This window comes from Solenopsis invicta, chromosome 10, assembly GCF_016802725.1.
Source record: "Solenopsis invicta isolate M01_SB chromosome 10, UNIL_Sinv_3.0, whole genome shotgun sequence".
In the NCBI taxonomy this organism is placed as follows: Eukaryota; Metazoa; Arthropoda; class Insecta; order Hymenoptera; family Formicidae; genus Solenopsis; species Solenopsis invicta.
The window spans coordinates 17,566,214-17,593,174 of record NC_052673.1 but is presented as its reverse complement, the minus strand read 5'-3'; the positions used below and the strand labels follow the sequence as shown (position 1 = coordinate 17,593,174).

The 26,961-nt window shown below is 37.9% G+C and overlaps 2 protein-coding genes across 10 annotated transcripts; one reads left to right on the top strand and one right to left on the bottom strand.

The window, feature by feature from the left end:
* Positions 1–489: 489 nt before the first annotated feature.
* Positions 490–6,036, top strand: LOC105197759. Of its 5 annotated transcripts, XM_011164280.3 has the most exons (7): positions 490–616; positions 789–941; positions 1,056–1,154; positions 1,324–1,485; positions 1,749–1,986; positions 2,100–3,837; positions 3,931–6,036. In XM_011164280.3, exons 2-7 carry the CDS (start codon positions 872–874, stop codon positions 4,117–4,119), a joined length of 2,496 nt encoding a protein of 831 aa, XP_011162582.1. In that variant the 5' UTR covers positions 490–616; positions 789–871; the 3' UTR covers positions 4,120–6,036. The 5 variants fall into 5 exon arrangements, with proteins under 5 accessions (XP_011162582.1, XP_011162580.1, XP_039310278.1 ...); XM_011164278.3 differs by having other exon boundaries at positions 2,100–6,036; XM_039454344.1 differs by having other exon boundaries at positions 531–601; positions 2,100–6,036.
* Positions 6,037–6,468: 432 nt separating this feature from the next.
* LOC105197760 lies at positions 6,469–26,467 on the bottom strand. Of its 5 annotated transcripts, none has more exons than XM_026131546.2 (12): positions 26,222–26,467; positions 24,691–25,102; positions 10,845–11,097; positions 10,437–10,765; positions 10,069–10,314; positions 9,340–9,646; positions 8,538–9,039; positions 8,239–8,397; positions 7,933–8,108; positions 7,619–7,825; positions 7,499–7,522; positions 6,469–7,213 (listed from the first exon to the last, which is right to left on the bottom strand). In XM_026131546.2, the coding sequence occupies exons 3-12, from the start codon at positions 10,963–10,965 to the stop codon at positions 7,134–7,136; spliced, it is 2,151 nt and encodes a 716-aa protein (XP_025987331.1). In that variant the 5' UTR covers positions 10,966–11,097; positions 24,691–25,102; positions 26,222–26,467; the 3' UTR covers positions 6,469–7,133. The 5 variants fall into 5 exon arrangements, with proteins under 5 accessions (XP_025987331.1, XP_025987333.1, XP_025987329.1 ...); XM_026131548.2 differs by having other exon boundaries at positions 10,845–11,086; XM_026131544.2 differs by lacking the exons at positions 24,691–25,102; positions 26,222–26,467 and adding an exon at positions 24,189–24,633.
* Between the last annotated feature and the right edge of the window lie 494 nt (positions 26,468–26,961).

Below are 26,961 nucleotides of genomic sequence, written 5' to 3'. Positions count from 1 at the left end.
TATATTGCAATTTTTGTAATATTTTTGTATAATATTTAACTATATACAATTTGTTAGAATAGAAATTTGTTTGCAGTAGATGTCTCCACAGTTTCTTCTGCCGATCCTTAAATTAGAATCTTTTAATTTTTTTTAAATTTAAAAATATTTTTTAAAATTAGATACTGTAAATAACAAAACGATATAGAGCATTAAATAAATTTAATATTTTATTTTTTTAATTAAGTTTGTACGAAATAACAAATATTTTTTTATGAGAGTGCATTTTTTGCTTTTACAATTTATTTTTGTTAAAAAAATTAAAAAATTTATTTATCTAACCATGATTAAAATATTCTCACAATCAAATAAATGTTTAACTTAAGACCAATCACAATCAAAATTGCGATTATGTTCTGAAATGTTCAACTGTGATTGGTCGATACGTTTACTATAACCTCACGATCATAGTTGTCAGATTGAGAAAGAGAGTACGCTAAAGGCAAGTAGTAGGGATGCGCAGACAGCGCTTTTATATGAAAAAGCATTCTGTGCGCATTCCCACCATTTGCTTTTCGTGTTAACCTCCTTCTCGAATCTGGCAACTTCGCTTACATTTACGGTTAAGCTCGATTGCGTACGTCTATATAAATTTATTTTAAATTGTTTAATTTATTTTCTATCTTTTTCTTATATTAAAAAAATTAATTAAATTGGGATTAAAATTAACTTACATTGCGATAACCTAAAACTTTTACATGGTTTTTACTGTTATAACTGTAGTTATATTTGATTATATTTTCCCATAGGAAAATGGCGGCGGAGTAGACCCGGTGTTGTTTTGAGAGGTGCGTGGAGGTGCGTTCCTGCTGTTCGGTAAACGAGGTCGCAAATGAGCACTATGGATATTTCAAGTATGCTCGAGGTACAAGTGAAAGAAGAGACGGACGTGAAGGAGAATGGTGAGCATGACGGTTAAGGAGCAAGTTGCAATTTCCGTATCCGTAGAATGATTCCACGAACAGCTATTCTAACCCCATCTACTTATCTATCTAGTGTATACTTTTTTTTTTTAGTAACACCAGGACGGGATCAAGCATCCAGCGCGACTAGCACGGCTGTTGCAACGATCTCTCAAGAGGAGAGCAATTACTACAAGCTTATGTTTGGCAATGGTCAGCTCTCTAGACAAGAATGCCTTGGCTTATGAGTAGTTGCTATTTTAGTTTATAGTTTAGTTTTTCTAATTATACTCTGGAGCCTGAGTTTGTCACACAGGGTGTGAATTACAGGAGAAACCGACGATTGTGCATTGTAGCATAAATATTTAATTTTATTTTTTAGAGATCTCAACTGTACGATTTCGTAGACTTCACTGTACAGCCTGTGACGTGCACATTGGCTCTGCCCCTTCTCAAATTAACAACATGCTTGAACATCCTGTTCTACGTACATTATTATGTGCAAATTGTCGTGATTTTTATGGGGATGGCAAGTTTGAACAGGGTAATGTAATTTTATGTTCAGGATCACTGTGTGAGTTAACAAAAAAAAATACATTATCAAGTAAAAACTATTTAAAATTTGTATCTACAATCAGATCTAAAAGATATCAATTTACAATTTATTTAAAGTTTTATTGTTTTAATATATTTTTGAAATAATTATTTACTGGTGATTGTTCAGCGACTGGTGCAGTGACCATACATATCATTATCATTGTGTATCTGGATATGTATTTCTATAATATTTTTATTGTATATGTTTAGGCGATGATGATACAGATATGTTCTGCAGATGGTGCGCCAATGGTGGCAATTTATATTGTTGCTCATATTGCAGCAACACATTCTGTTATAAATGCATAAGGAGAAATTTTTCCGCTCAAGTAAGAAAGAAGATTGAAGCTGATGAAAAATGGAAATGCTTTGTATGCAATCCAGGTGATTTGTATAGTGCAAGAGCTACTTGCTGGGCTCTAATCCAACACATACAAACAGTGAGAAGGTATTGCAAAAATACAATACTATAAAAATATATCAATTTTTATTGAATTATATCTCTCTATTGTAAAAACAGAAAACCTTATTGACACTTGTATCTATTGTGATAAATTTTAGGATACTTTCGCATGATAAAAAAATGAGCCCCGATGAGATCATAGAAAAGATGAATTATGACGAATCGTTGTGCTGTCCAAGCAGAAATAAACGTAAGCGACGAAGGCTCGACTCTAATTCCGAGGAAGATGAAACGTATTCACCTAAACCCAATGGGGTGCCGGATATAAAACGTAAACAAACTCGTAGGACGATCAGTCGATCTACGAATGGCGTTACTAACCGAATATCGTTACCACCGATTCCCATCAGACCACGTCCGATGTCGTTTCTAAGCGATAAATCTTTTTCGGCTGAACCGCCAAAATCTGCGACTAGTCCACAAAATTCAGTCTTAAACTCGTCGGAAAGTATCGTTCTTTCACAGTCTAATGTGATGAATTCGAATACCTCCTTACCATCGAGATTTGAGCCTAATGCACTGCAGCAGCAGCAGCCCCAGCCCCAGCAGCAGCAGCAGTCTTCCTTATATCAGACAACTTTTATGAATACTTCCGGATCTGCCGCTTACATTCAACCTCGGCTTATCATTCCATCGCAATCGCAGTCGCAGTCGCAGTTGACGTCGTATCAGCCGCAACAGGCGAGTTCGTCGCAATCGCTCCAGTGTAAACCAAACACGATGGTGTCCATACCCAGTTTAAGAGATCACAAAAAACCCTTATTTATTCTTCCAAAGCCAAAAGAACCAGATATGACATTGACACCTAACATAATCGATCTTGATAGCGACTCCGATGATGAACCCAAGGTTGTCGAACAGCAAAACAAATCGACACCCATTGAAAAGAATGGGAATGTTGCTAATAAAGTGGTACCTGTTGCTCTCACCTGGGAAAACAGTGATGATGATGGTATGGCAGAGGAACAACCCTTAACAGAGATACATGTGATTTTGGAAAAGGACATTTCTTTTAGTAAAGTAATGTCGCCATATAGTCAAGAACTTCATAAATTTTTAAGTGACGCGAAGAAAAAGATGAACAATTTCTTTGACGTAAATGCAGTTGAAAATATTCAAGTAGAGGCGCAACGAAAAATCAAGGATTTCTATTGCAATATACGTGACACAGTTTTTCAATTAGTGGATATTAACGATAAAGCAATACGTCAGTATAATGAGTGGAGGAGATTTCTGAAGACGGAAAAGGAGGCGTCACCTTCGATCGACAAAGATACATCAGCGCCTCAAGAAAAGATGAATATTCCTTTAGATATGATTTGCGTCAACGAGTCTGAGACTGAATCCGATGCTGAGATTCTGAAAGATCGGATCATGGAGCCATCCAACTTAGTTAAAGATAGTAATATTATTAAAGACTTGTTACTTCGTAAGAAAACTGTTGTACATTGTGGTGTTGGTGACGATAGTGCACATTTGTCTGTGGACAAAGCAGTTCAAGTATATGACATTGTTTCCAAGGATTATGAGAAATCCATCGGTTATTCCGTAATAACGAAAACTGATCATGATGCAAAAATGGATGATAGTGTGTTGGACCCGCCATTCACGTCTGACAAGAATTTCGACAAGTATCAGGAACAGTTTATCTTTTATTTGCAACACATCGAGGATAACGGCATCGAGACAGAAGAAACAAAGAGTTTAGCGGATTTAGATGAAACATTAATTCAGGAAGTGGCGCAAACAGTTCCATTTATCTCGGATTTTTTGGACAATATTGGTTTGTCTGCTTCGCCTAATGATCAGTCGGACAATTTTCAGCAAGAAAAAAATGTAAGTGATAACATTAACTCACTAACTAAAGATGATGAAAATAACACTCTAGATATAAACGATAAAGAAATTGCTAATAATTCCAATATTAAGATACAAGAAACAAATATGCAACCAAGTAACGAGTTGCAACAAATGGAATCACAGAAAACTCATGCAAGTATGACAGATGCAGATGCGATAATATCAGATAATGATGAAGCAAACTTGAAGAAAAATGATAATGTAATAAGTGTAGAATTAGATACTTCCATTGAAGAGGATTGTACTATTATCGATTAATAAGAGAAATTGTTTATCAATGTATTGTTCTAGGTTAAATAATTTTATGATCCAATTACGATTGAATATTGATAGAAATGCGCTTAAATTTGGAATTTTGATATTAAAAAAAAAAAATGCATTATTTCAAACAAATTGCATTGTATAGAAGTTGTATATTTAATTTTAAAATTTAAAGAAATCTCACACGAAATAAAAACAAAGTTTGTTTTCAAAAGAAATTAAATCCAGTTTTTTTACATATTTAAAATACAGAGTGTCCGAAAGCAGTTATTTTGAAAAATGTTTCAAGCAAAAGTTATTGGGGATTAAATACCTAAAAAACATAGAAGTTTTGTGGATATCTACAAGATATCTTATTAAAGTTATCTTCAAGATATTTCTAGAATATGTCTAAAAGACATCTTGGAAGTTTAAGTCATCTTATGTGATAAATATTTTAAAAGATATTTTAAAATATTTATCACATAAGATGACTTAAACTTCAAAGATTTTATCCAAAATTTAAGTACCACTATCGTAAGCGTTATCCAAAGTATACCTCGTGGATATTGCTCGCTTTTTTGTGTTATATGTGTAAATCCGACCAGGTTTCCTCCTTAAATTTTGTTGAAGTCTCATAAGTCTGAAATATCTAAACTAAAAAACGTTTATACCCGGTGTTTCGAAAACGTTGTAATGTCAGCTACAAGGATATGCAATAAACAAGTTTTTCCATTAACTTAAAAATATTAAACTTTAATTAGATTTTCACGACGCCTAATCCATAAGTACACGTAATATATTACTTAATCCCCAACAACTTTTGTTTGTAATATTTTCAAAATAATTACCTTCCTCGTTTTCAAATAGGATGTATGGGTGATCTCGAGCACTCTGTATGTACATGTACCTAATTTTAATATATTCCGGACATATTACATTATTAATAGACAACTTTGACAAGAATTTAATTTCACAAATTTAGAGAATGAGATTTCTAAAATCAAACTTATAACCAGCCAAAAATCATCAATAAATGATATTTTTTTTAACTTCATGATTAGATTTAATATAAATGTCCATACATTTTCCTATAATTTTCTGCACATTTTTCCTATTCAACAATAAAGTCAAATTTTGAACCTATTTCTTAATGTTTATGAGCATGCTTTTCTATGAATAAAAAAATTTTTAGTGACAAATTTATTTGAAAAATTCCGAAATTATAAAATGGAAATACAATGGAAAAATATATAAAAATTAAAAAAAAGATTAATTAAATGCCATGTACATATTTATTCTTTAATATTTTTGCATTTGCAATTTTTATTCCAAACGCAGCTGAACCAATAATTTTTTTATATTGAATTTTCAGCAGCTTTCTAACCCTGCTTAAAAAGTCCAAAAAGAAACCTTTTTAAGCAAGGGAAACTTCATATATTAATTATATATATATTTTCATAATTATGAATTGTTTATATATTAATGTAATAGTTAATTATTTAATTAATTAAACAGTTAACTAATAATATTCTCATAACAATACACAAAATATTTTGTAGATGTTATATTGATATATCTCGATAAGAACAATTGATATATCAATACTATCTTACATATAAGTCAATCTGTGGAATGATTTTTTCTCATTCAGCATACGCGAAAAAATGTGTAACATAATTAGAAGATAATTAATCATTGTTTTGCTTTAATCTCGAAATAGCATAAGATTTGAAGTAAAATTATGAAATATAATTTTATCTACTGAAAAGAAAAATGCTCTTATTTATTTTTCATTATCGAACAACAAAAATTGATTTTCGATGTTGAAACCTGTAAGTTCTATAACAATTGTATAATAATTATGCAATTTTCATAAACTTGTACATAAAACATTGAGCTCTTTGTAAAAAATATACATATAAATGTATTACGCTTTTTCTTGTAGTATATTATCCTGATGAATTACGGATCGTGTAACAGATCGTTGACTGATACTTATTTTTATCATTATGCGCGTGTATATACAATATATATGCTACATAATAAACACGAACGTATATCCCTTATACTTATTCTTAAGTATCTAATTGCAAACTGTGTGCGTGTGTACATTTTGTGAAAGCAAAAAGAAAAATTAATTAAGCATAAATCGTTTTATATAACACATATGCACGCTAAACTACTTTAGATTTAATATCTACAATGTAAGTTTTGCGACTAGGCCATTAAACATTTTATTTTCTTTTAAATAAATTTATATAAATACTTCAACTTCGTTAAAATTCTGCTCAGCATTTGCCTAAATAAACTTAATATAACCAATCAGTTGACGTAATTGTTTCCTATAAATAACGACAATTATCGTTTCTCTCTCCAACATATTTTTATTTCACTTTTTTTGTATACATATATATCAATTCACAGAAACGTAACATTTGTCTAGTCAAATAGACGTCTTACTTTTATTGATACTTATTCAATTTATATTACATGTGAAGACGCATGTAAGTCTCGCTGTAATGATTTCACCAAAGAAAATGTTCATTTTTTAATTGCATATATCTCAAGTATACCTCAAAAGTTTTATAAACACGATTGCAAAAAAAAAAAATAATATGACAGAAAACTAAGAAAATATTAGACACTTTTCGTGGACGTTTTGTACATAAAGGTTTTTCTATCTCTCTCTTTTTATTACTGCAACGTAGTATGCGAAAGATTCCCATTATGTTGTTCGCTGTTGTTGGTACTTACACTTTTATAATTACAAATATAAAAACTGATGATATAGCTCGTAGAACGTGTTTGAGCAAGTAGTGGTCCTTGTGATAATGATTCATTTAAATAATAATCAAGAAATAGAAGAATTGAGTCGGCTTAAATTAACAAATTAATGATAGATGCAACGAAATATGTAAAACCACACATTGTCGGCACTTCGTCACAGATGACATTTATACGTTGCATTGTGGAATCATTGTTGCAGTGTTGGTTCTTAGAACTCTTCATTCGTTCGTACAGATAACTTCTCAGTATCGAAATTGACCCTTTCTGCCCATTCCATTATGGTACACTCTCAGCGGCGTGTAATTTCCATTTCCGTTCATTGCTACATTTGCAAAATTATAAAAAAAAATTATGAAAACGATAAAAATTATGAACATAGCGCGCGTTCGGAAACAACACAGTTCACCATGATGCATGCAGAAAAGGGAGGAATTTCTTGAGGAAATATGCAGAACTGATCTTTTTGGAAGTCATTCAGTTTATCGTGAAAACCAGAAAAACCAGTTCTGAAGATTTCCGCATAGGCGTTATTAGGTAACACATGTAAATTACATACATGTTCCAAAGAACCTGAAATAGAAAATCTTGAGCGTGTTTGATCACTTACTCAGTTCATAATCTCTTATGGCAGCTTGCAAAATCAAAGTTAAAATGTTAGAGAACTGATTAGCATATGCCAGGTCTTGATTAGTGTATGTATGTATGTTTATAATAAAACATCGTTTACCTTGCACGATTGTGGGGGGTTGACGAGGACCCTGGATGGTATGTGCATGACATCTCGGTTTCAGTAGACCATGATACAGTACGAAATACAGGCCAGCAACGATGGCCGCCGCTATCGCCATACAACGATACACAAATCTCAGCGATTGAACGATGTCTTGATCGCCAAGATGGATATAAGCACCGATAACGGCTCCGAGACACCGGCCTGTGTATCGGACGGAAAAATCAATAATTAATCTTACCTAACCGTACAGCATGGTGGAAGTATAACCACCATGACCGTACAGTTACAACGTTAACTTAGAAACATACCGACGCAAAAGTGAGCTATCACAGGCAGCGCTTGGGCAGTTACGGTCAAATGACGCGGTACCAAGTGTCTCAAGTAGAGAATGGCAGTAACCCACATTATTCCTAAGGTGAATACTTCTAAAGCTTCCGAGATTAGGGACCACCAAGGCTCAGATACGAAACTCAGTCCGGTGAACCTGGTCAAATTTATCAATTTATCAATAAATTTTTAATACTTTTTGAAATGAATGATTTATGAAAACTCAGCGTTAAGATCTTTTTTCAATTAGACTGGCGGCTATTATTAGATTAAATAAACTTACCTACCTGATTATGTACACCGTGAAGGCAGTGATGAGAAGGTTACTGTGTCCACAGTAATCTACAAGATGTTCCGACTTCCAGAGGAATAGGAACGCCGGTATCGCTCCGACGGTCATAGCGACACCGATGGAAAGTTCATCGCCCCCTAGTCTTTGAAGATGCCTGTATCAATGAAAAGAAACTTTTAATATCTCGGATCGCAAATGCGTATCGCGATTAAATTATTGATTAAATTATTTTTTAATAACCAGAGACTATTCTTTTAGAGAGAATAAATATATTATATATTATATTATTATTACAAAGGTAGGTAGCTGTCCATTGCGCTCCAAAAGGTTCCCATGACTAGCAGGACGAAGACCAGAGCGGCAGTCTCGCTACCGTACCTCTTGACAGCGCTCATTGGTAACGCCAACATGCCACTTCTCGTATGCCACCACCATTCTGGTGGACTGAGTGGCATGCCATTCGCCGACAGAGCAACGATAGCCGCGAGAATCATCAATGCAGCGTGCAAGACGAGTGGTAGCCAATAAGCCGGTCCTATTTCACTTGTCAGGGTGCTCAGATAGCCGGTCAGTGGTCCTAGTAGGGCAAAACCAAGAGAACCGAAAGCCAACTGGCGTCCTACATCGCCGCGACCGCACGACGTCTCTCTAGTTGCAATCACCACTGCTGCGTCGATCAGGGCAACGGCGGTCGTAGGGAAGATATCCGCGATTGAACGCACGATCAGGTACATCCAGAACGCCGCTTCCGTCCAATCGCCGGTACGTTGGCACTGGCTTTCCAGCAATACGCTGCCTAAAACACCGGCATTATCATGGTATTATCATATATTATCGCAAGGAAGGGACTCTGTTTCTCCGCTGTCAGCGTGGATAAAAGCAAATGAAAGCGATATACGGCCTTTAGAATTTTTCTAAACGTTTATCTCAGTAACTGTTGTAGCAAAAACCGCCTAATAAGCGTAATAATATGAAAGTGAATGTGATTATTACGATAAAGAATTGATTTTGAGAATATTTTTGAATATTTCTTAATAACTTAATTTTTTAAATTTAAATTGAAAGATTCTGCATTTAATTCTACAATGATCATTACCTGGGAGTGTATATGGATCAATCAAGTTGCATTCTATGGAGCAACTTTTATTAAACTTGGCCGTCTGATCTTCCAACTGGAGTGGAATGCGACAGGTGAAATACTCGGACACGGGATATGCACACCATTCATTCTCGTTTTCGGGATTCAGTGCCTGTCCGAGGCTACCGTTCATCAGTAGCGTGCCAGAGTACTCCGTGTAAACGTGACAGACGATATTATCGCTCTCGTCCTTGTAGCACAGATGTGGCGGCTCATACTCGAGCATGACGTAACGACGAGCTTTTTTCGTCTCGTCGGGAGTCTCCTGTAGGAATAACTTATGTCATTATAAACGTATCGTATAAACCAATGCTCTATATCAGTGCCATATTAAACACCTATTACAAAAATATTTATCTCAAATTACTAATAAATCATATCAAATTATAATTATAACTCTATCCTGATTTGTTACTTTAATATCAATCAGTACAAAATAATAACGTAATCATAAATTAATAATGAGAATGCTCGATCGATTGTTCGTTTTTACTTTGAGTTCCTCAATTCTGTTAAATGTATATCTATAATATAAATGTATATCATGAAATGCTGTTATATAATAAACTTTTATTAATTTATATAATAATATTAAATTAATCATTATATAAGAGTATTTTATTAATGAATATTTATTATTTGTAAATTAATTATTAAAATGTCGCGTACACTATATCGCAATTTTACCTGTGCATAGAGTTCACTATTCAACGGTGCAACGGTGGTTTCGCCACTGCCATCGAAGAAGTCAGGCTCAACATCGGCGTTGCTTCGGAACGTCGTTGTGCGCGCGGTCAATTCCGAATGCCACCGTCGTTCGCTAGTTGGGTAGCAAACATAGTTGCAGTTTTCCAGCTGCATAACACCCACACCGCTATCATAATCGGCCCAGCGATGACAACCAAAACGGTTCTCGCATCTTTCTTGCCGCACCTGATACAAGTTGATGTGATTTTTTTAGAAAAGCACAATATTTATAATAAACAGAAGTTAAATATTCTATCGATTTTACTATCTACATATAATTAGACTTCTTTATCCAAAAGTAAACGCACCACCGCACCGCGTCGATCGCAGTTAAACTTGAGTTCTGGGCCCTTCCCGGCGGGTAACATACGATCCATCGTGGGCACCAGTATCAGTAGCGAGTAGAAGAACGCCGAGAAGATGCAGGCGACGGCGATCATCACGCGGAGGTAACGGCCGGTTGACGATTTGTCATTATTGTTCTGACGGCTAGCGAGCTTGTCGGCAATCGGCCCCGCTATTAACGGCCCCAGTATCGCCACCGCCGGCGAGACCATCGACACAAACCTGACATTCTCGATGCTCAGTCCTACCTTCGTCATGTGCAGTGGAAGAAACGGGAAGAGGCAGCCGATACCTGAGAAATCATTGCAGGTTGCAACATTAAGGTTCGCTGGAACTGAAGCGACTGTCTAAATATATTGCTCGATGCTTACCCCCGAAAAAGATGAACAGAAGACACTTGAGTGATATCAGGTTCGTGTTGATAAGCTTCTTCTTCGGCAAGTCCAAGTCCTTCTCCATGTTCATCTTCTCCGTTGAGGCCGTCGTAGCCATCGCGGACGAGTAGCTGGTTTCTCTTATTTGAGGACAATTGTAAATGTGCCGGTCGATCGGGACGACCTGGTGTCGTCTACTACGCTGACTGATCGCCTACCTCCATCACGGTACGTCCATCCTGCGGATGCGCTTAAGTCAAAGGAACAATTACGGATAAGGCTATTTATAAATGTTTATGAACAAACACGATGGGGTGAAGAGCGACCGACTCGTGCTAGTTTAACATAGAGCGATAATTCGACAATTATAATTTTTAAAAATCTTATTAGAAACGCTGTAAATTACAAAACAAAAAAAAAAAATAGTAAAACTGTCAGATATAAAATCGAATTTATTCCAATGTTGTAACTGAGATTTAATATACAGTCAGTCGTCGCAAATTAATTGCTCATATATCCGACACGTTAACGAGAGCTTTGTGACGGCACCTCGGCCGACCGAGGGAGGTCGTCATGCGAATCGGCCACGTGTAACAGGAAGATCATCGCACCTGCACGCGCGTGCGAGACATCAAAGGCAATCCGTACGGATGTGATATATCGATGCCACGTGGTTCGTAACGCGATGACAATGAAACCGTTGTACCGTATTTGCACCTCGGTTCGTTAGTACCGTGGCGAGTGTGTTTTGGAGAAATGTTCAATGCATGCATCTCCTAGTGTAAAGATGTGTACTCGGAAAAAAAAAAAAAACATTTCTCTCATCTCCTGTTTTCAATATTTTGCACTGTATTCACAAAAAAAAAGATTATTATCAAATTAATAATCATATTCTTATGTATAAGCAAGAGCGTAAAATCTTGAAAAAATTTGATGACAATGATAAGTTAACGAAAGTTTGTGTGTTTGTATCAATAAATCATAAATATTCTAGTCAAGGTCAATAACCGAGCATTAATATAAAGTTGATTACTTAATACCTAATTTAGTCCATAAATGATTATTTAACAAATAATTATGTAACATTTCAGCTTATTTACCCTTTCTTAAACACATCATCAGTCAGTCAATAAATATAAAAAAATGTAATTAATGAAAACATAAATACGTTTGGATTATCTATATTATTGACAGAACAGTTTAACGCTTATGATAGTGTTTTGAAATTTAAAATTTAATAAATGCAATAATTACGTAAAAAGATAAAAATAAAAATAAAAATAAGAGGTATATCAACAAATGTTGAATATAAATGATTTTAAATAAATACCATTAAAGTTTCTTGGTTTTTTCTTTCTTGTCATCGGTGAAAGAATTTGATGATCTTAAACAGACATAATTTGCTTTGAAGAATTTTGTCTGTTTATAATTATCAAATTTTGTCAAGATGATTTTATAATTTTGCTTAAGGAATATTATAACAATATGATTGTTCATACTAATTTTTCTATGTGTATGAAATCTTAATAGATATTTCCCTAAGTGTACAAATAAAAAAAGCCTTTTTTACAATAAACATTCAGATAAGGTGGAAATATGATAATGACAAAAATTTTAAAGTTGGTAAAGCATCTTTTGGATTCCAATTCGTCCTTGGACTAGAATTCACGCTTATTATTAGATGTCATATTGGAAAAACCTTCATCTCAATTAATAAAAGTGGTAATTTAGTCAACGGCGAGAAAGATAGTAGGTCAGTAATTAATATTCTACTGCACGCGATGTGTTCTTTTCTCGCAGCCTTCGCGATAAAACCTACGTACGATAGCGTTTAATTGAAAATATGCGACACTAAAATTCCTTCAACGTCACGTTCTAAGGGAAAAGGGATTCGGGATAGAGGCATTGTCGAGTTCCACGTCGCGCACCGACGCGAACGTGACGTTTATCCATGAATGAACGCGCGTAGATATATCTTATGCGTTGAGAATTTATGCCAAGGCAAACGCGCTCGTACGATTACGTGGATGCGCTACTGAAGTATTGCCATATCAATCTTCCGATCCAAATGCAACGAATTCGGAGCGTTGAAGGCGCATGCAACCCGTGGATATACCATATATGCATACTTGCTGTAACGATCGATTTTCACTGAGCGCGCGCCGGTGATGCACTAATTATATTATAACAAACTCCTCTGTTTTCCCGTGACCCTGTCACTTTCATTGAAAGTCGACCTCTACAAAGCCTCCTCAAACGCCATTTTTGGAATTTCCATTTTATCAATAGGGCTCTGCCTCGTCTACAAAGTGAAGATACGGAGATACACGTCAAAAAAGGTTGCAGCGATCTTCCGTTTCTCGGTTGGAAATCTTCCAATTGCCCGTGAATTATAAATTCTTTGAGGAAATTTGGCATTTTTCCTTCTGCACGAGTGAAAACGCCGCAATGTGTTGCGACTGAAATTCGCTTCTCAGTTCTATATTCGCCAAACTTTTCTTTCGTATTTCAAATATTTTTCTTCTTTCGATTCTCATTATTTTTCATTCAATATCACTTCCATTCAACAATTATGTTGCAAGACGAGTTGCGAGAAAAAAAAAAGAGAACGACAGCGGTCGCAATTTATCTTCGTGTATCCCCTTGTCCTTCCGGATTGATTACGTCGACGTCGTAATTGTAGTTGTTACGTGTAAGCGACAAACTCGGTTACGCAGCTTACGGCTAAGCTATCTCACCGTTCTTTCAGCGCGCATTTCTCCTCCTACGCCGACTCACAATTAAACGCCCGCCTCCTCTTCATTCGGTCGATCGGCACCTTCCGCCCCGCAAAATTTCGCACGGTCAGCAACCGCAGAAGCGAGGTACATGAACGAATTTTCTCAGAGAAGCGAACTTTGCGGGCTTATCGGCAGAAATCTTACATTGAATTTAACGATGGGATTAAATATCTAACAAGTCGATTCGAATCTGTTTGGGTAGCTTTCAACTCTCTATTATTGTTATATTTTGAAAGATAAAACATTACTTTCGAGTAGAAGCAACTCAAATTTGAACGAAATGGATTCGAACCCTTTATATATAAGTACCAATGTATTGAACTCTTTATAAATACTACACGGAAAAAATGATTTCAAATATTTCAAGTGTTTAAAACTGAAGTATTTAAAATTTTAGCTTCAAGATACAGATCCGAAAATAAACTTTTTTAAATTATTAAAATAATTTGGGACGCTCAAGCTGATTGTTAGAACGTTAAAACTTTTTGCAGCATTTCTCACCGTGCTTGAGCGTCCTGCATAATTGTTTTGATGATCCGATAAAATTATTTTCAAATCTATTTCTACTTAAATTTTTAAATACATCAGAAATTGTTTTTTTTCTTGTATATTGAACTCTTGATCTCATCTCTAATTAAATTAGCCGAAGGTTTAATCTCGGAACCGTTTACTTTTTCATCTTTCACGTATGACAAAAAATAATACAATGGACAACGAACTTAAAATTTGGATTTCTGCTTATTTATCAATTTCGGACTTTGTTATTTTAAAATCCATGCAGACGAGGCAATTCGTTTACTCGTACGTGCATGAATGTGTCTTGATGTGCAAGCGGCAGCATTTTTTTTCTCGCTCAATTCTGCAAGTTACAAGCGCAATTGATTGCAATTGCGACATTAATTGTGCTCTTATCTAGGGAATCAGTTCGCCGATCTTAGAATGATTGCGAAACAGGCTGAAAGCTGGCGGCGTGCGTATGCTGGAACGACGGCATTCCTAACTGGGTTAACGACAGGTTTACGGAAACCTCCAATGTTTTTGCCCGTTTTAAAGAAGCGAGCGAGCCTGTCGTGCTTGCCCCTCATAAACGTGATTTCGACACGAAAATCCACGCCCGTTTCTACAAACTGTTATGTGAAACCTAAATTCTAATGTTATGCGCGAGACACGCATTAAGCTGACTTCCGAGAAGTTTACTAGACTGTTTATCAACATACGTCTACTACATATCGATTACTTGATCTAATCTCATCAACTGGTAACACAAACTCAGTCCTCTTCGCTTCAACGTCGAGCGATTTTAATCTCACTGGTGCAATTTACGAGGCAATTTATTACTGAAAGAAACCGCATACATAAGGATTTCTACGCATTTTTTATATGCGCTATGACTACCAGCTATAAATAAGCGTGTATAAATGACTAGGCGCGATTCATTTAACTTTGTATTCAACTGCGCTTTGATAGACGGAAGTAATCAAGTCTGTAACAAGCGTAATAATAAGATATATCCGATATCTTTAGCCCTTTAATTTAACAGATAATTTTTTACGCAACTGTTCTGAACTGTTATAAAAAATAATCTTGAATATGTTTTTTAAATTTTTACTAGAGCATAACAGCAAATCTTTATTAAAATTTAATAAATATTTATATTATTTAAACAATTATTCAATTATTTAATAAAATAAGTATATTAATTAACCTTTGCAACTATTATATTTATATCAATTAAACAATTATTAAATAAACAAATTTAACCAATTAGAAACGCTGAAAATGGGCTTCAAATTAGATAATCGCTTGGAGAGACATTTATTTAAATGTTGATGTTGACATACGGTTAATAGAACATTCAATGTGATTGCAAAATCCTGCAAATGTAACGTCAGTTTCGCGCCATAATAAGGTGTTCTTAATTTTTTTACATCATCTAGGTGTCCTCCGCAAGACTGCCACGTTGCGTCATTGAGAACAGGTCTTTGCGGTTACGTCAATCTTTATAGTAGTTTCGTATCGTCGCAAGCCGCCAAATATTCTTTGGATATCTCTGATCGCAGTGTATAATTTTGAAGCCATTTCTAAAAATAATTCTTACGCGTCTTAGAAAGCCAACGGTACACCTCGTCAGCCGTAATCAAAAAATTCAGTTTGTTTCCCAGAAACGTGAACGCGATGCATGAGCGATTGTGAAAATTGCCCATTCACGTGTCCCCGCAAAGCTGAAATTTCCTTGGTTCTTCCTTACGTACGTTCAACACGAAGGATACTTAGAGTCTTTATCGTAAGTCTTACATTTATTAAAGTGCACCTATGTTGGTGGGATGTCGATAACGAGAGCCGACAATTTGCGCATCTTGCTTCGTGGATTGAACGTGGATAGATGTAATTTTGACAGACGGGTTCTCGAAGATGCATCGACTGTCCAAATCGAGAAGTACTTTTCTCCGATAGGAAGTGAAAGATCCCCCTTTTCTGTCTTCGAGGGAAGAAGAGCAGTCGCCTCCTTCTTAGTGGGCCATTATCCAATCTTACACGAGGGGTCTGGACAATAGATATTCGTGCGATCGTTCCTTCTCATTTTCCTGATTTCGATAATGGAACGTCTTATTCCATGGTGTAGAAAAAAAATAACGAAAAAACGTAAAACGTAATTCGTTCTTCTCGTAGGCGAAGATAAAAATTTCCTCTTCAACGACGAACCCTCGGCCCGTGAAAGCGGTAATTATACCTTTCCAAAAGCTAGCAAAGTTCGCGTGTGCATGCGAGATCGGGTATGCTTCGATTCTCTAAATATAGCCTCTTTTATTACGACTTACGGTTCAATTGCGCGCACGTGCTACGCTACTAAATGAGGCGTGAGAAATCGAACACGTAACCATTGTCCGGTAGCGCTTCGAAATACAGCAAATTTTTCGCAATAAGATATAACAAGTGCTATGAGCATGAATCCTGCCTTTCCTCTCCTCTCGTCTCGTGACAAATGGAATCGAGACCCTGTGAGATAACTGAATTTCTCTTGTCTCAATTTCTATCAATGTAAAGTTAGCTTGACTTTAATCTCGGTTTAGCTTACTTTTCGTTCTCTTCTAGTTCTAAGAATTAAAAAGAAAGATAAACAGTAAACTGAGATTAGAGCTGATCTGCTAAAGTCGGTAGAAATAGATACACAGAGAATAGAGTTACAAGATATAAACCAGTGACTGGCTCACCCAATTTGGGCACCGGCTCGAAGGTACCAGCCGAGCCCACATGAGGAATCGATCGCAACGTTGACCTTTGTCAGTGATAAGACCTAGCGAGCGGGCGTTTCTGTCAAAACGGTCTCACGTTGCTTCCTGCCGCAACTATCGTCGTTATCGCGACTATTTACTCGTGCGTCGCGTTACAAACAAGGGTAATCGCCGGCGTCTCACGCACGTTCTCAGGTCATCGCGCGGCACGCAACCTATGGTCCGCACGGCTATTACCCTTATTTACGCGTGGAACGCGCCGTGTCATCGCGCGTGTGGCCTTTTGCCATTCCCGCGGATTAATTTAACGTGCCACTCGCGAAATTGGGTTAATGAAATCGTGGAGGGAGGAAGGGAACTACCGGCGTGAGCGTCACCCGTTGATGATCGGCGACGATTGCCCTTTCCATGGACGTTCCGTGAAATCGCTTCGTTCGGCGGTACGTCGATTCTGCGCGGCACCAGGATGATCACGTCAGCAGCGCGTTTTTTTTCTCTCTCTTTTTTTAGATCTTCGATAATTTTAAATGCCTCTGCCTTCCACGTACTTCCGCATTTGGTATGATGAACGTGACACGTCGGGTGGAGCGTGAAAAGGAAGACAGAGTGGTCGCTTTTTTTTTCCTTTCTTCGCGAGTCGATAATGGAAAACTCACATTAGTGACCGGAATGAGGCGCGTATTTGCGATGACGTGCGCGCATATGTGTGTACGCGTGTGTTTGCGTTGGGATGTACACAGGAAACGCATCAGTGTAAGAGAAACCTATGGAAAAAGGTGGATCCCTTTCACTCGTGTGGAATGAGATAAAAGGCCGAACCGAAGAACTTCAATATTTGTCACTGATGTAGACAAGAGTAATAACTTTGCAATTGATGTGGAACAGATGTTTGGGATAGAAAATGAAGAAATTCGTATAAGATGTGGAAAGCTAGCGCACGAGGATTTCGTTGATACTATTTACTATGAATGTCATCCGCTTGAACTCGCTATTGAAAAAAAGAAGTCGGTTGCAGTTTTACAATCCTCTAGGTCCGCCGTGCCGTAACGTTGACAACCGGAATACAAATTGACCTACCGTGCACTTCAAGCTTACATGTATATCAGGCGATGACGTTATATTGCTCTGAGATCTTTCTCCCGAATCACTGATTACAAAAAATTAACTTTTTGTTACACTAAACAGACGCGTTGCTACCGGTTCTAATTCCCCAACCCCCCTTTACCTACTTCCTATAACACATCTTTTAAGCACATGCTCTAGGCGTAAAGCACGTTTTTAAATGATAAATTCAAAAGTGGATCTTTCTTAGGGTTGGACCTATTCGGTTCAGATATGTAAATTGAATTCAATATTGTTCAAAGCGAAAGTGCCTTCTTAACACTTCCGGGAAATAAAAGAAAGCGACGGAAAAGAGACAGGATTTATACGAGCTGTATATCGGGATTATGCTATACACATCTCTCGCACGTAAATAGATAGCTTACATATAGTCCATAGATACACGGAGACTATTTTTATCTGAACGTGAATATCATCCGTTGATTTACGCAGTTGCCGCATAGACGTAGGAGCATTGTTCCCGACGCGGACGCCAAACGCTCCAAAAGTGGAGACCTGCACCCCTATACCACCACTACTACGAATCAGTGATTCAATTGAGAAGCAGCCGTGTGAGACGTGGGGACATGCCGGGACAGATTTCGCGATCGATGAGATTATTCGTTCAGGCCGTTGCACGACCAACTAATTCCACCCCACCGATCCCCCTCTCTTCGTCCCTATCTCGATGCCTTTAGGCTGCACCCCTCGGACGATGGTGCTTCGGGTGGAATCGCGACAGGGGGAACTCGCTTTCCCCAGCACACCTCTATAGAGATGGTAAATACGATGCGCCGAATAATCGTCTGATTTTGTGACGCAATTCCGCTCGCGCGATCCGACGTACGACGCGCGTTTCGACCTGTTGAGGAATACTCCATGTAGCGACGTTAAACTAAATCACCAAGCAAAAAAAGTACACGTTACATTAATTAATTCAATTAATTTTAACAACGTCGGCAGATTAATTTCAACAACGTTAAAAAATTAATGAAATTAATGATGAAACGTTAAACGCGGAAGAACGATGCTGCGTTAGTATATAGTGTACGTTGCGGTAAAACGCGGCTAGCGAAGTTGGACACCCCCATGCAAGTGCGAGCAATGCATCGCCCCTGTGATCGACCGCGGAAAAACTTTTTAGCGTACGAAGAGGAAATTATCTTACAGTCGCCGGCGACGTTTCGTGTTGCGTTGTGTCTCCCTTGTTCTTAGTAATAAATGCGAAACAACTTATTCGAAAACGTTCCATCAGTCGACACGCTCGTGCTTTGCGTTCCTCTATAAATTCGCACGCGATGGGCATTGCCATCGCGCTGACGCGATCGAAAGTTTCGATTCGCGAAATAAATAAGGGACTCCCGCGGAAATCGTAGTACGTAAGACCGCTGCAGAGACGATAGTACTTTTCCAATAACCGATTTCGTACTGCGAAGTTTCGTGGCACAATGCCGGTGCTATCGCAGGATGAGACCGCTGCGGCGCCGTCGCCGATATTGTGATCCTTAGTATACAAAGACGTTCTCCGGAAACTCGCGTGGAAGCGATCGATCCAGTTAGCAATTCAAACATATTTGGTACGCACAAGAGCTCTGTCGGACGACTCTCTATCGCGAGCTTCGATAGAAAAATCATATCGCGCAGATGAAAAAGACGCACGAGCGCGATAGATGGTAACAAATATTGAAGAAAAGCACATCATAAAACAGAAAAAAACATCATGCTTGCGAAATCAATGATGTTCCTTTAATTACCGAGTTTAAATATGTATTAAAAATATATTACCGAGGAAGGAATTAATTAAATTCTAATTTTCTGATAACTCGGATCTTAAACTGTTGTTCGCGATACTTTATTGTTATAAAAAATTATTCAAATGCAATCTACAAATATTAATACTCGATTTTACTTCGTCATTCTGTTTTTCAGCCTGATAATATATACGGTGTCAATAACGCATAGTCGTATGGCCGTGCGCTGTTTATTTTCTCGGAGGTAAAGCGTATAGGATACCCGACGTGTATTTGCCACGGATAACGGAACCGCGGCGATGTTGGAGCCCAGGTAAGAGAAGAGAAACGAGGAAGAGAAAGAAAGAGATATGCGAGCGACGCGAAGAGTGACCGATAGAAAGATGGTAGGTATCTGAAACGAAGAAAACGAAGAACTTGTATAGTAAGGCTCCGCAATGTCCGCATGCGATTTTACATTGATAAGGGAAATGTAACTCAAATGCTCGCTTTAAATATTGATAAGGATAACAGCAAAGAGTCAATTTAAACGATTCGGTAACAGAAATGAAGTAAGGTTTTTTTATTATTTGTAAAATCCATTTCAGACACGATATCATATCTAAATAGATTTTATAAATTGCTAATAATTTATTTACAATAACATTCTTAATAGGATCTAAGGTTGGGTAAGTTAATATATTTTTTTTAATTTATCTTAAGTTAAAGTTAATGGCTTATAAAAATTAATTTAGTTACGTTAAAAATTAAATAAACAAAAAACTAAATAAAAAATTATGTTGAGATTAATTTAAATTAAAGTTAATTTTGAAAAATATTAGTCATACTAAATTAAAAATTTATACATTGAAAAAATTTCTTCCGATTAAATCATTTCCTTTGATTTAAATAAGATTAGTTAAAATAATTTATTTTGGGAGAAACTCGGAAAATATTTTTTCTATAATCAAGGAAATAAATTAAAAAACGTTTAATTAAAATTTCTTTCAGCGTAAGTTACTAACTTTATAGTTTAACTTGTAACTTTTTAACTAGTTACTATTTAACCCCGATCATTAATATGTTCTAACAATTCCGTGTCGATATAACCGGATTCTTCGAACCCTTCGTAGGGTTAAGTAATTCTTGTTTTAAACGAGCAATTATTTGAGAAGATTTTACCGCTTATACGAACAAATACTTGTCGAAAAGTAGTCACTTTTAAGTCGCAGCGAGTGCATTCACCGTGCAACCGTACCTAGGCAAGCGTATGTATATATACGCGCGGGTCGCGAGGCGAACGCTCGCGTTACGCGCGGAGTGACACGAGCGTTACTCTTGCTCGCTGGCACAATGGCACCGGCATACGCACGCCGTGATGCGTATGTGTTAGAGCGGGAAGATCTCGCATGATAAGGAGAGGCGGCACATAATAGAAGTCCTGCGAACTGGCTCGCAATAGCGGCTGTGGCGTCACCAGTCGACTCGATCGGCTCGATGGAGACTCCCGGATGAGTGACACTTGAATCGCCGAGTGCGACTCGCAATCGGTTACACGCTTCTCGTAAGAGTTACCCAAGTATTTCCGATTTCAGGAAAAATAGATAAGCGCGTAGACTGGGAGGTAAATATCGCAGATTCAAATCAATGGTAAAAAAAAAAAAAAGAAAATAGTTCTCGACGACATCGCAAGCGCAATCACATTACTCCCTCGACTGTCTTCAGGGAAAATGTTAATGATCCTTCAAATGTCCCGCGAACTGTTCGCCGATGGAACTGAATGGTACCTGCTCGCCGATCGATATAACAATCATGTATCATTCCTCGCCCTATAATCCACATTGCAAAGGTTTATATCGTGAAATCTCCCCAGCGTCAAATGTATAGTTGATACAAATTGGATTTTAATGTCGTCGCTTCCACGCGAGCTGGAGCTATCAAATCTCTATATATGTAGCACTATATTTCAGTAACAACGATGCATTATTGCCGTTACATATAGATTAGATCCTTTTCTTACGAATCGGAAATTTGTAATAAATAGTATTTTTATCGCTTGCGAGAGCTAAGTAGCACTTGCCTAGGGACACATTTGGTGGGCAGAAGTCCGCTCGGCAGCTGAACGCGGAAGTGATTAACGCGTCTCACGTTTGCAACGAGGCATCGCGGGTCACGAGTGACTAAATGACGAAGAGCGCGACCATCAGCGAGGGGGATAAAAAAATGGCCGGATAATACCGCGGTATTAGAGCGGAGCTATTCGCCCTTTGAGGCTGCTCGTTGAAGCTGCTCGCTCTCCGTCAAAGCAAGGCCGACTTTCGCAACGGCGGAGATTGATAAACGATTCCAACGAGAGAAACATTATGCCATTCGCGAGGGCCAGATTCAATGGAACAAGCCCCACGAGGCTTCGATTAATATCCAAGGACTCGGTTTGCTGGAACGAGCTGACGCGACGTTAAAATTAAGCACGTCGATATCATTGGTGGGAATCAGTGATCGCATGCAGCTTTAATATCTTCGTACTACGAGCGTTGATTAGGCGAATGATTTAGGCGCGAATGTTAGTCAAGTCTTTCGACAACACGATCTCTTGACGTCGAGATTAACTGAGAGAAAGAGAGGAAGAAATCATTTCGTACGATTCTACCGATTGCAATCAAGATGCAGGAACAAATTTCCATTTAATACACTAAGAAAAGTTACTAATTTAATTAAATTTTTTAAGTTCAAGTTCTTGATTAAATTTCTTCAGTTCAAGTATTTATGTATTTAATTCAAAACTTGAACTTTAATTTAAGTATTTAAGCATATACAGGATCCCCGTATAAGTAGCCCACTTTTACCTCGTAAACTAACAGACTAATAAAAATAATATTAAATTATATGTTTTGAACTGAGCTCTAGTGAGTACAGTGGTCACATAAAGAGCCTTGATTAATCTTCCGTGGTCCAACGGAGCGTTTTTTTTCGCTGCTTTCCTAGGTCAACCAGGTTACTGGTACCCGATAGTACTTTTGAAAGGGTTTCTCTGAAAAAAGTCTGATACACCCTTGCAACATTATAGAATACAATTTCACAATTGTTTGACCTGAAACGTTTTTCACTTTTTTTTGTACGTGTCCGAATTTGAAGCAGAATAATTCAGAATTGAAAATTTGCCTGGGTCTTCAAATCCCCGGCTGGACCATGGAGGATTAATACATCTTCGACGAGGGAAGATGAAATAAACTGTCGCCCGAGCTCCGTAGTACCGATCGAAGGGTTAATTAACATGGCAGAGATTCCGGAAACCACGGACGCATGGATGGACGGACGGACGGGTCGAAACTGCCTCCTAGGATGCGGGCCCGTTAAAAATAATTGGCTCGGACTCGGTCGAAAAGCGGGTCAGCCGAACGCAATGAATGAACGAGAGAGAGAATGTACAAGAATGAATCGTTAACGTTGGTCGCCTTGCTACCGGGTCGCTTCGATCGGGGCTTGCTCGCTCGAGAGCATCCCGTTGCCTCTCCCCCCTCCCACCCTTCTCCAAAAACTAGAAGTAATCGCGGGATTTCATCAACGGGAACGTTCGCCCTCCAAAATTCCGATTTTCCCATAGTGAATTGATTCCGTCGCCAGCACGCGGAGCAAAACAGTTCAGCTGGCGCGAGTGCTGTTTACGGAAGTGTCGATTTAATTTCGCAGGAATCACTGGTTGACGTCAGTGGTAGCGTAAAAGCAGAATGGTGTAACGCGAGCTTGGAAGTGCATCAGAAATTTGGAATTTTGCCAAAACTTCACACGTGGTTAGCGCAGGACGATCGTAGCGTCTCGATCGTAGTCTCAGAATCGAGTCAGATCGCAGAGATTGCTCATCACGAATTATATCACTGCGACTCGCTGCGTTTCGATGAAAAGGCTGGAAGATCGATGAACTACGGACTAGGCGCCAACTCACATTAGTGCGACTGAGCCCTTCGGATCAGTCACACACTAGTTAACCAATTGCGATTGGCGATATTGCTCTCATACTTCGTAATTCGCAGCTGTAACCCATGCCGTAAACGGAGAAGAGGAAGATTAGTTAATCGCGGGTGAACGCTAACCCACATCGCGCTCCACGGGCCCTTTGAGGTCAGTTACTCCGATCCGCTCGACCACCTTGTTCTCTCATTAAGCCCACTAGAGGTAAGTTCTCTCTCATCCCTTTCCCATCAAACGGCGAACGACTGGAGTCGTGCCACTGGTCGTCGTGCTACACCGGCGGAAAACGGAGTAACGAAGTCGGGGTGTAACGGTAACCCACATCGGCGCACAGTGCAACCAACCCTCTCCGGGTCAGAGGTGCAACCCGGGAGATAGGTAGGTAGGCAGCCGCGCGCGCGATCGCATCACATCGTATTCGCGCCGGGTCGCTTCGCGTCGCATCCCCTCGATAAAATCTCGAAAACGCATCATGAGAAAGAGATAGAGAGAAAGATGCGCAATTAGATAATTTACGTTATTACTTACGATCCGGAAGCGACGTGCGTATGTATGCGTGCCTATGGGAAGTACAAGGATCCTGTCGACTCTCAGACGAGGCAGGACGAGGGGGTGGTTGGGAGAAGGGGTGGAGGGAGAGGAACGAGGACGATGCACACACAGCGGGCGATCACGAGACCGTACCACTGAACGCGTACGCGTGCACCACGGCAACGCGCATGCCGCAGACAACGTTACCAGCGCGAAGTCCGGCGAGCGACTGTTGCGTCCCGGCGACTCGCCGCCCCGCGCCACATACACACACACACACCGGTTTGGCGCGGTCGGCGCTCGGCTCGGCTCGGCTCGTCAATGCGCGAGGAGGCATCGCGAGGTGGTTCCGCGTACGTATACGTTGGTACGTGTGCGCGCCTCCGCCGCCGTCTTCTCCATCGTACACCTTTCCCGCAACCTTCTCGCGCCCGGAAACCCACGGAAACCTCCTCGGCACTCTCGGCTTCTACGACTTACTCCGGGCAAGCTTGCATACCTCCGTGTATCAACCCCTGTCTGGACCTCCCCTTCTCCTCCTCTTTCCCTCTTCCTTCGCCGCCGTCTTCTCTTCCGCCCACGGCGTCCTCAATTATGCGCATCTTTCTTGATTTACGATGTATGACCGGGCGTATGACTTGGAGCGCAGTCTAGATGCCGGTGTGATTTACGGAGGTGTTCCAAGATGCGACTTGGAATTAACCAATTTTGCTCACGTCGATTAATCAATATTCAACCGTTATCATATAGACATGAATATTTTGTGTCCGATTGACTTCTATCCTTGAAAGTTTTGTCGACATTTCAAAAGCAATTAAAAGCATTTTTTGATTGGCCAATTCGTAGAATTCTTTGTCTTGGTTGGTCTATCAAATGCTTCGAAGCATGTACAGCGTGCAGACAACTTCATTCTAGAAATTTAAAAGTGTATTCATTAAAATTTTTTTACACCACTTTAAATAGATAAAAAAAGCGGTTGGATTCGAGATTCCTACATTTGTAGGAAGAAGACTATTTTTTATCTTGTATTGTAAGGGTTGATTGGTTATTAACTTTTTTCCTTCCAGAGATGATTAACTTTCGTTTTCTACTTAATGATTTTATTAATTAGAATCCAGACAGCACACAATATTTATGATAAAAATTTATAAATATTTATTACTATTTACATTTTTATATAATAATTATTTTATAGATATTTTATATATTATACACAAAAGAAAGAAATCAAAATCTTTATTTAAATGTTATTAAAATATGTATTACGTATTTTACATAATATTCATGATAAGTAAAAAAAATTTTTATATTTTATATATTTTTTATAAATATTTTTATATAATATTTATAATAAATTTTTATGATCTGTTCAATCTAAAATTATAAAACTGTTTATAAAATATTCAAATAATTAATACTTTAAAATTTAGTCGATAAATTGTTTATTAATTCAAATAATTATTATAAATACTTTGTAAATCTTATAAATATTGTGTGCTATCTGAGAATCAGCGTCAATCGATTTCGATAGACTTAAGTTGCAATAAATAATAATAATAATATTAATCTTTGATACATATATAGAAAAATTGAGTTATAAGACTGAAAGAATAAATATCGCTGGCAAAAAGTTGGCAAAAATGCGAAAAGTTGCAATTTACCCCGTCGTCGCTGATTGTGCCTTACGAGCGAAAGGAAGTGAGAAGTATGTTTACACTTCAAAGAGTTAATCAATCTTCACTACCGTCTCCCGGGTATTAACCAGCATATATCTATTAAGCTGTCCCTTAATCTCCTCCCTTCTTCACATCCCCTTTCCTTCTCGCTATATGCTATCGATCGTAAATTACAATTACGGCGTAACGACCGAGATTGTCGGTGGTGAGAAAGCGCAAGGCGCGTACATCTCGCCAGTCTCCCGACGTTACGCGAAAAAAGTTCGTTATTTTTACACCGTCGATCGGGTTTTCCCTGCCATGTAGAGAAGAAACGAGAGGAGAATCGCACGTTAACCCCTTCGGCATACTTACGTGTTGATACGACGAGAACTCGATACGTGCAAGCGTTTGCAGTTACGGAGAAGATCGAGTGAGTCCCTAGTTCGCGCGATGTCGAAAGTCTCTCCTGTTCGGTCTCCCAAATTATTTTGGCTCCCTAAGTCTCCGAAAACCCATATTTGAATTCGTATACGCGCGCATTTTTACAAAAAATATTTTCCTCTTTTTCCTTCCTTCCGCTCTCACTGGAATTGTCATCGTTCGAAACGACTGTCGAAGTAATATCTCGTAAATGTAAATACATCTGAAATGTATAAATGATATGATGCATAAATGTTGGAATAGATAATTAACATCGAATTACTTAATTCAGCTAGATCACAAGATGGCGTACGAACATACATATAGATAAAGTTACACTGATAATGAGAAAAAATGTTTGGTGACTATAATTGCACATTTATAATTGACGGTAAAATAATTACATGGTTAAAAATTTGTCATTTTTATAGTATTACTGTTATAATGTTAATAATAATAATAATAATCTTATAATTCTACCAATTATAAAAAATTTCATTATAAATTTTAATTTCAAATATTAAAATATCAAAAAAGTAAAAAATGCAACAAACATTTCTATGTAATAATTGCAATTATGATAAATATAACTATTTTCTTAATGTTTGCTTAATATTCATGCAATAATAATAATTAATAATTTGCATGATTGAAACGATTATAAATATACAGTTGACATAAAAAATAACTAT

What these genes read in the sequence shown, in the direction of transcription:
- LOC105197759 (XM_011164278.3), top strand. Translation starts at nt 872, where the DNA reads ATGAGCACTATGGATATTTCAAGTATGCTCGAGGTACAAGTGAAAGAA. An exon ending in CAAGCTTATGTTTGGCAATG is followed by an intron (nt 1,155 to 1,323) that starts GTCAGCTCTCTA and finishes TTTATTTTTTAG; the next exon opens with AGATCTCAACTGTACGATTT. An exon ending in GGATGGCAAGTTTGAACAGG is followed by an intron (nt 1,486 to 1,748) that starts GTAATGTAATTT and finishes GTATATGTTTAG; the next exon opens with GCGATGATGATACAGATATG.
- LOC105197760 (XM_026131546.2), bottom strand. Translation starts at nt 10,965, where the DNA reads ATGGCTACGACGGCCTCAACGGAGAAGATGAACATGGAGAAGGACTTG. An exon ending in TCTGTTCATCTTTTTCGGGG is followed by an intron (nt 10,766 to 10,844) that starts GTAAGCATCGAG and finishes ATGATTTCTCAG; the next exon opens with GTATCGGCTGCCTCTTCCCG. An exon ending in TTCACGGTGTACATAATCAG is followed by an intron (nt 8,109 to 8,238) that starts GTAGGTAAGTTT and finishes AAATTTGACCAG; the next exon opens with GTTCACCGGACTGAGTTTCG.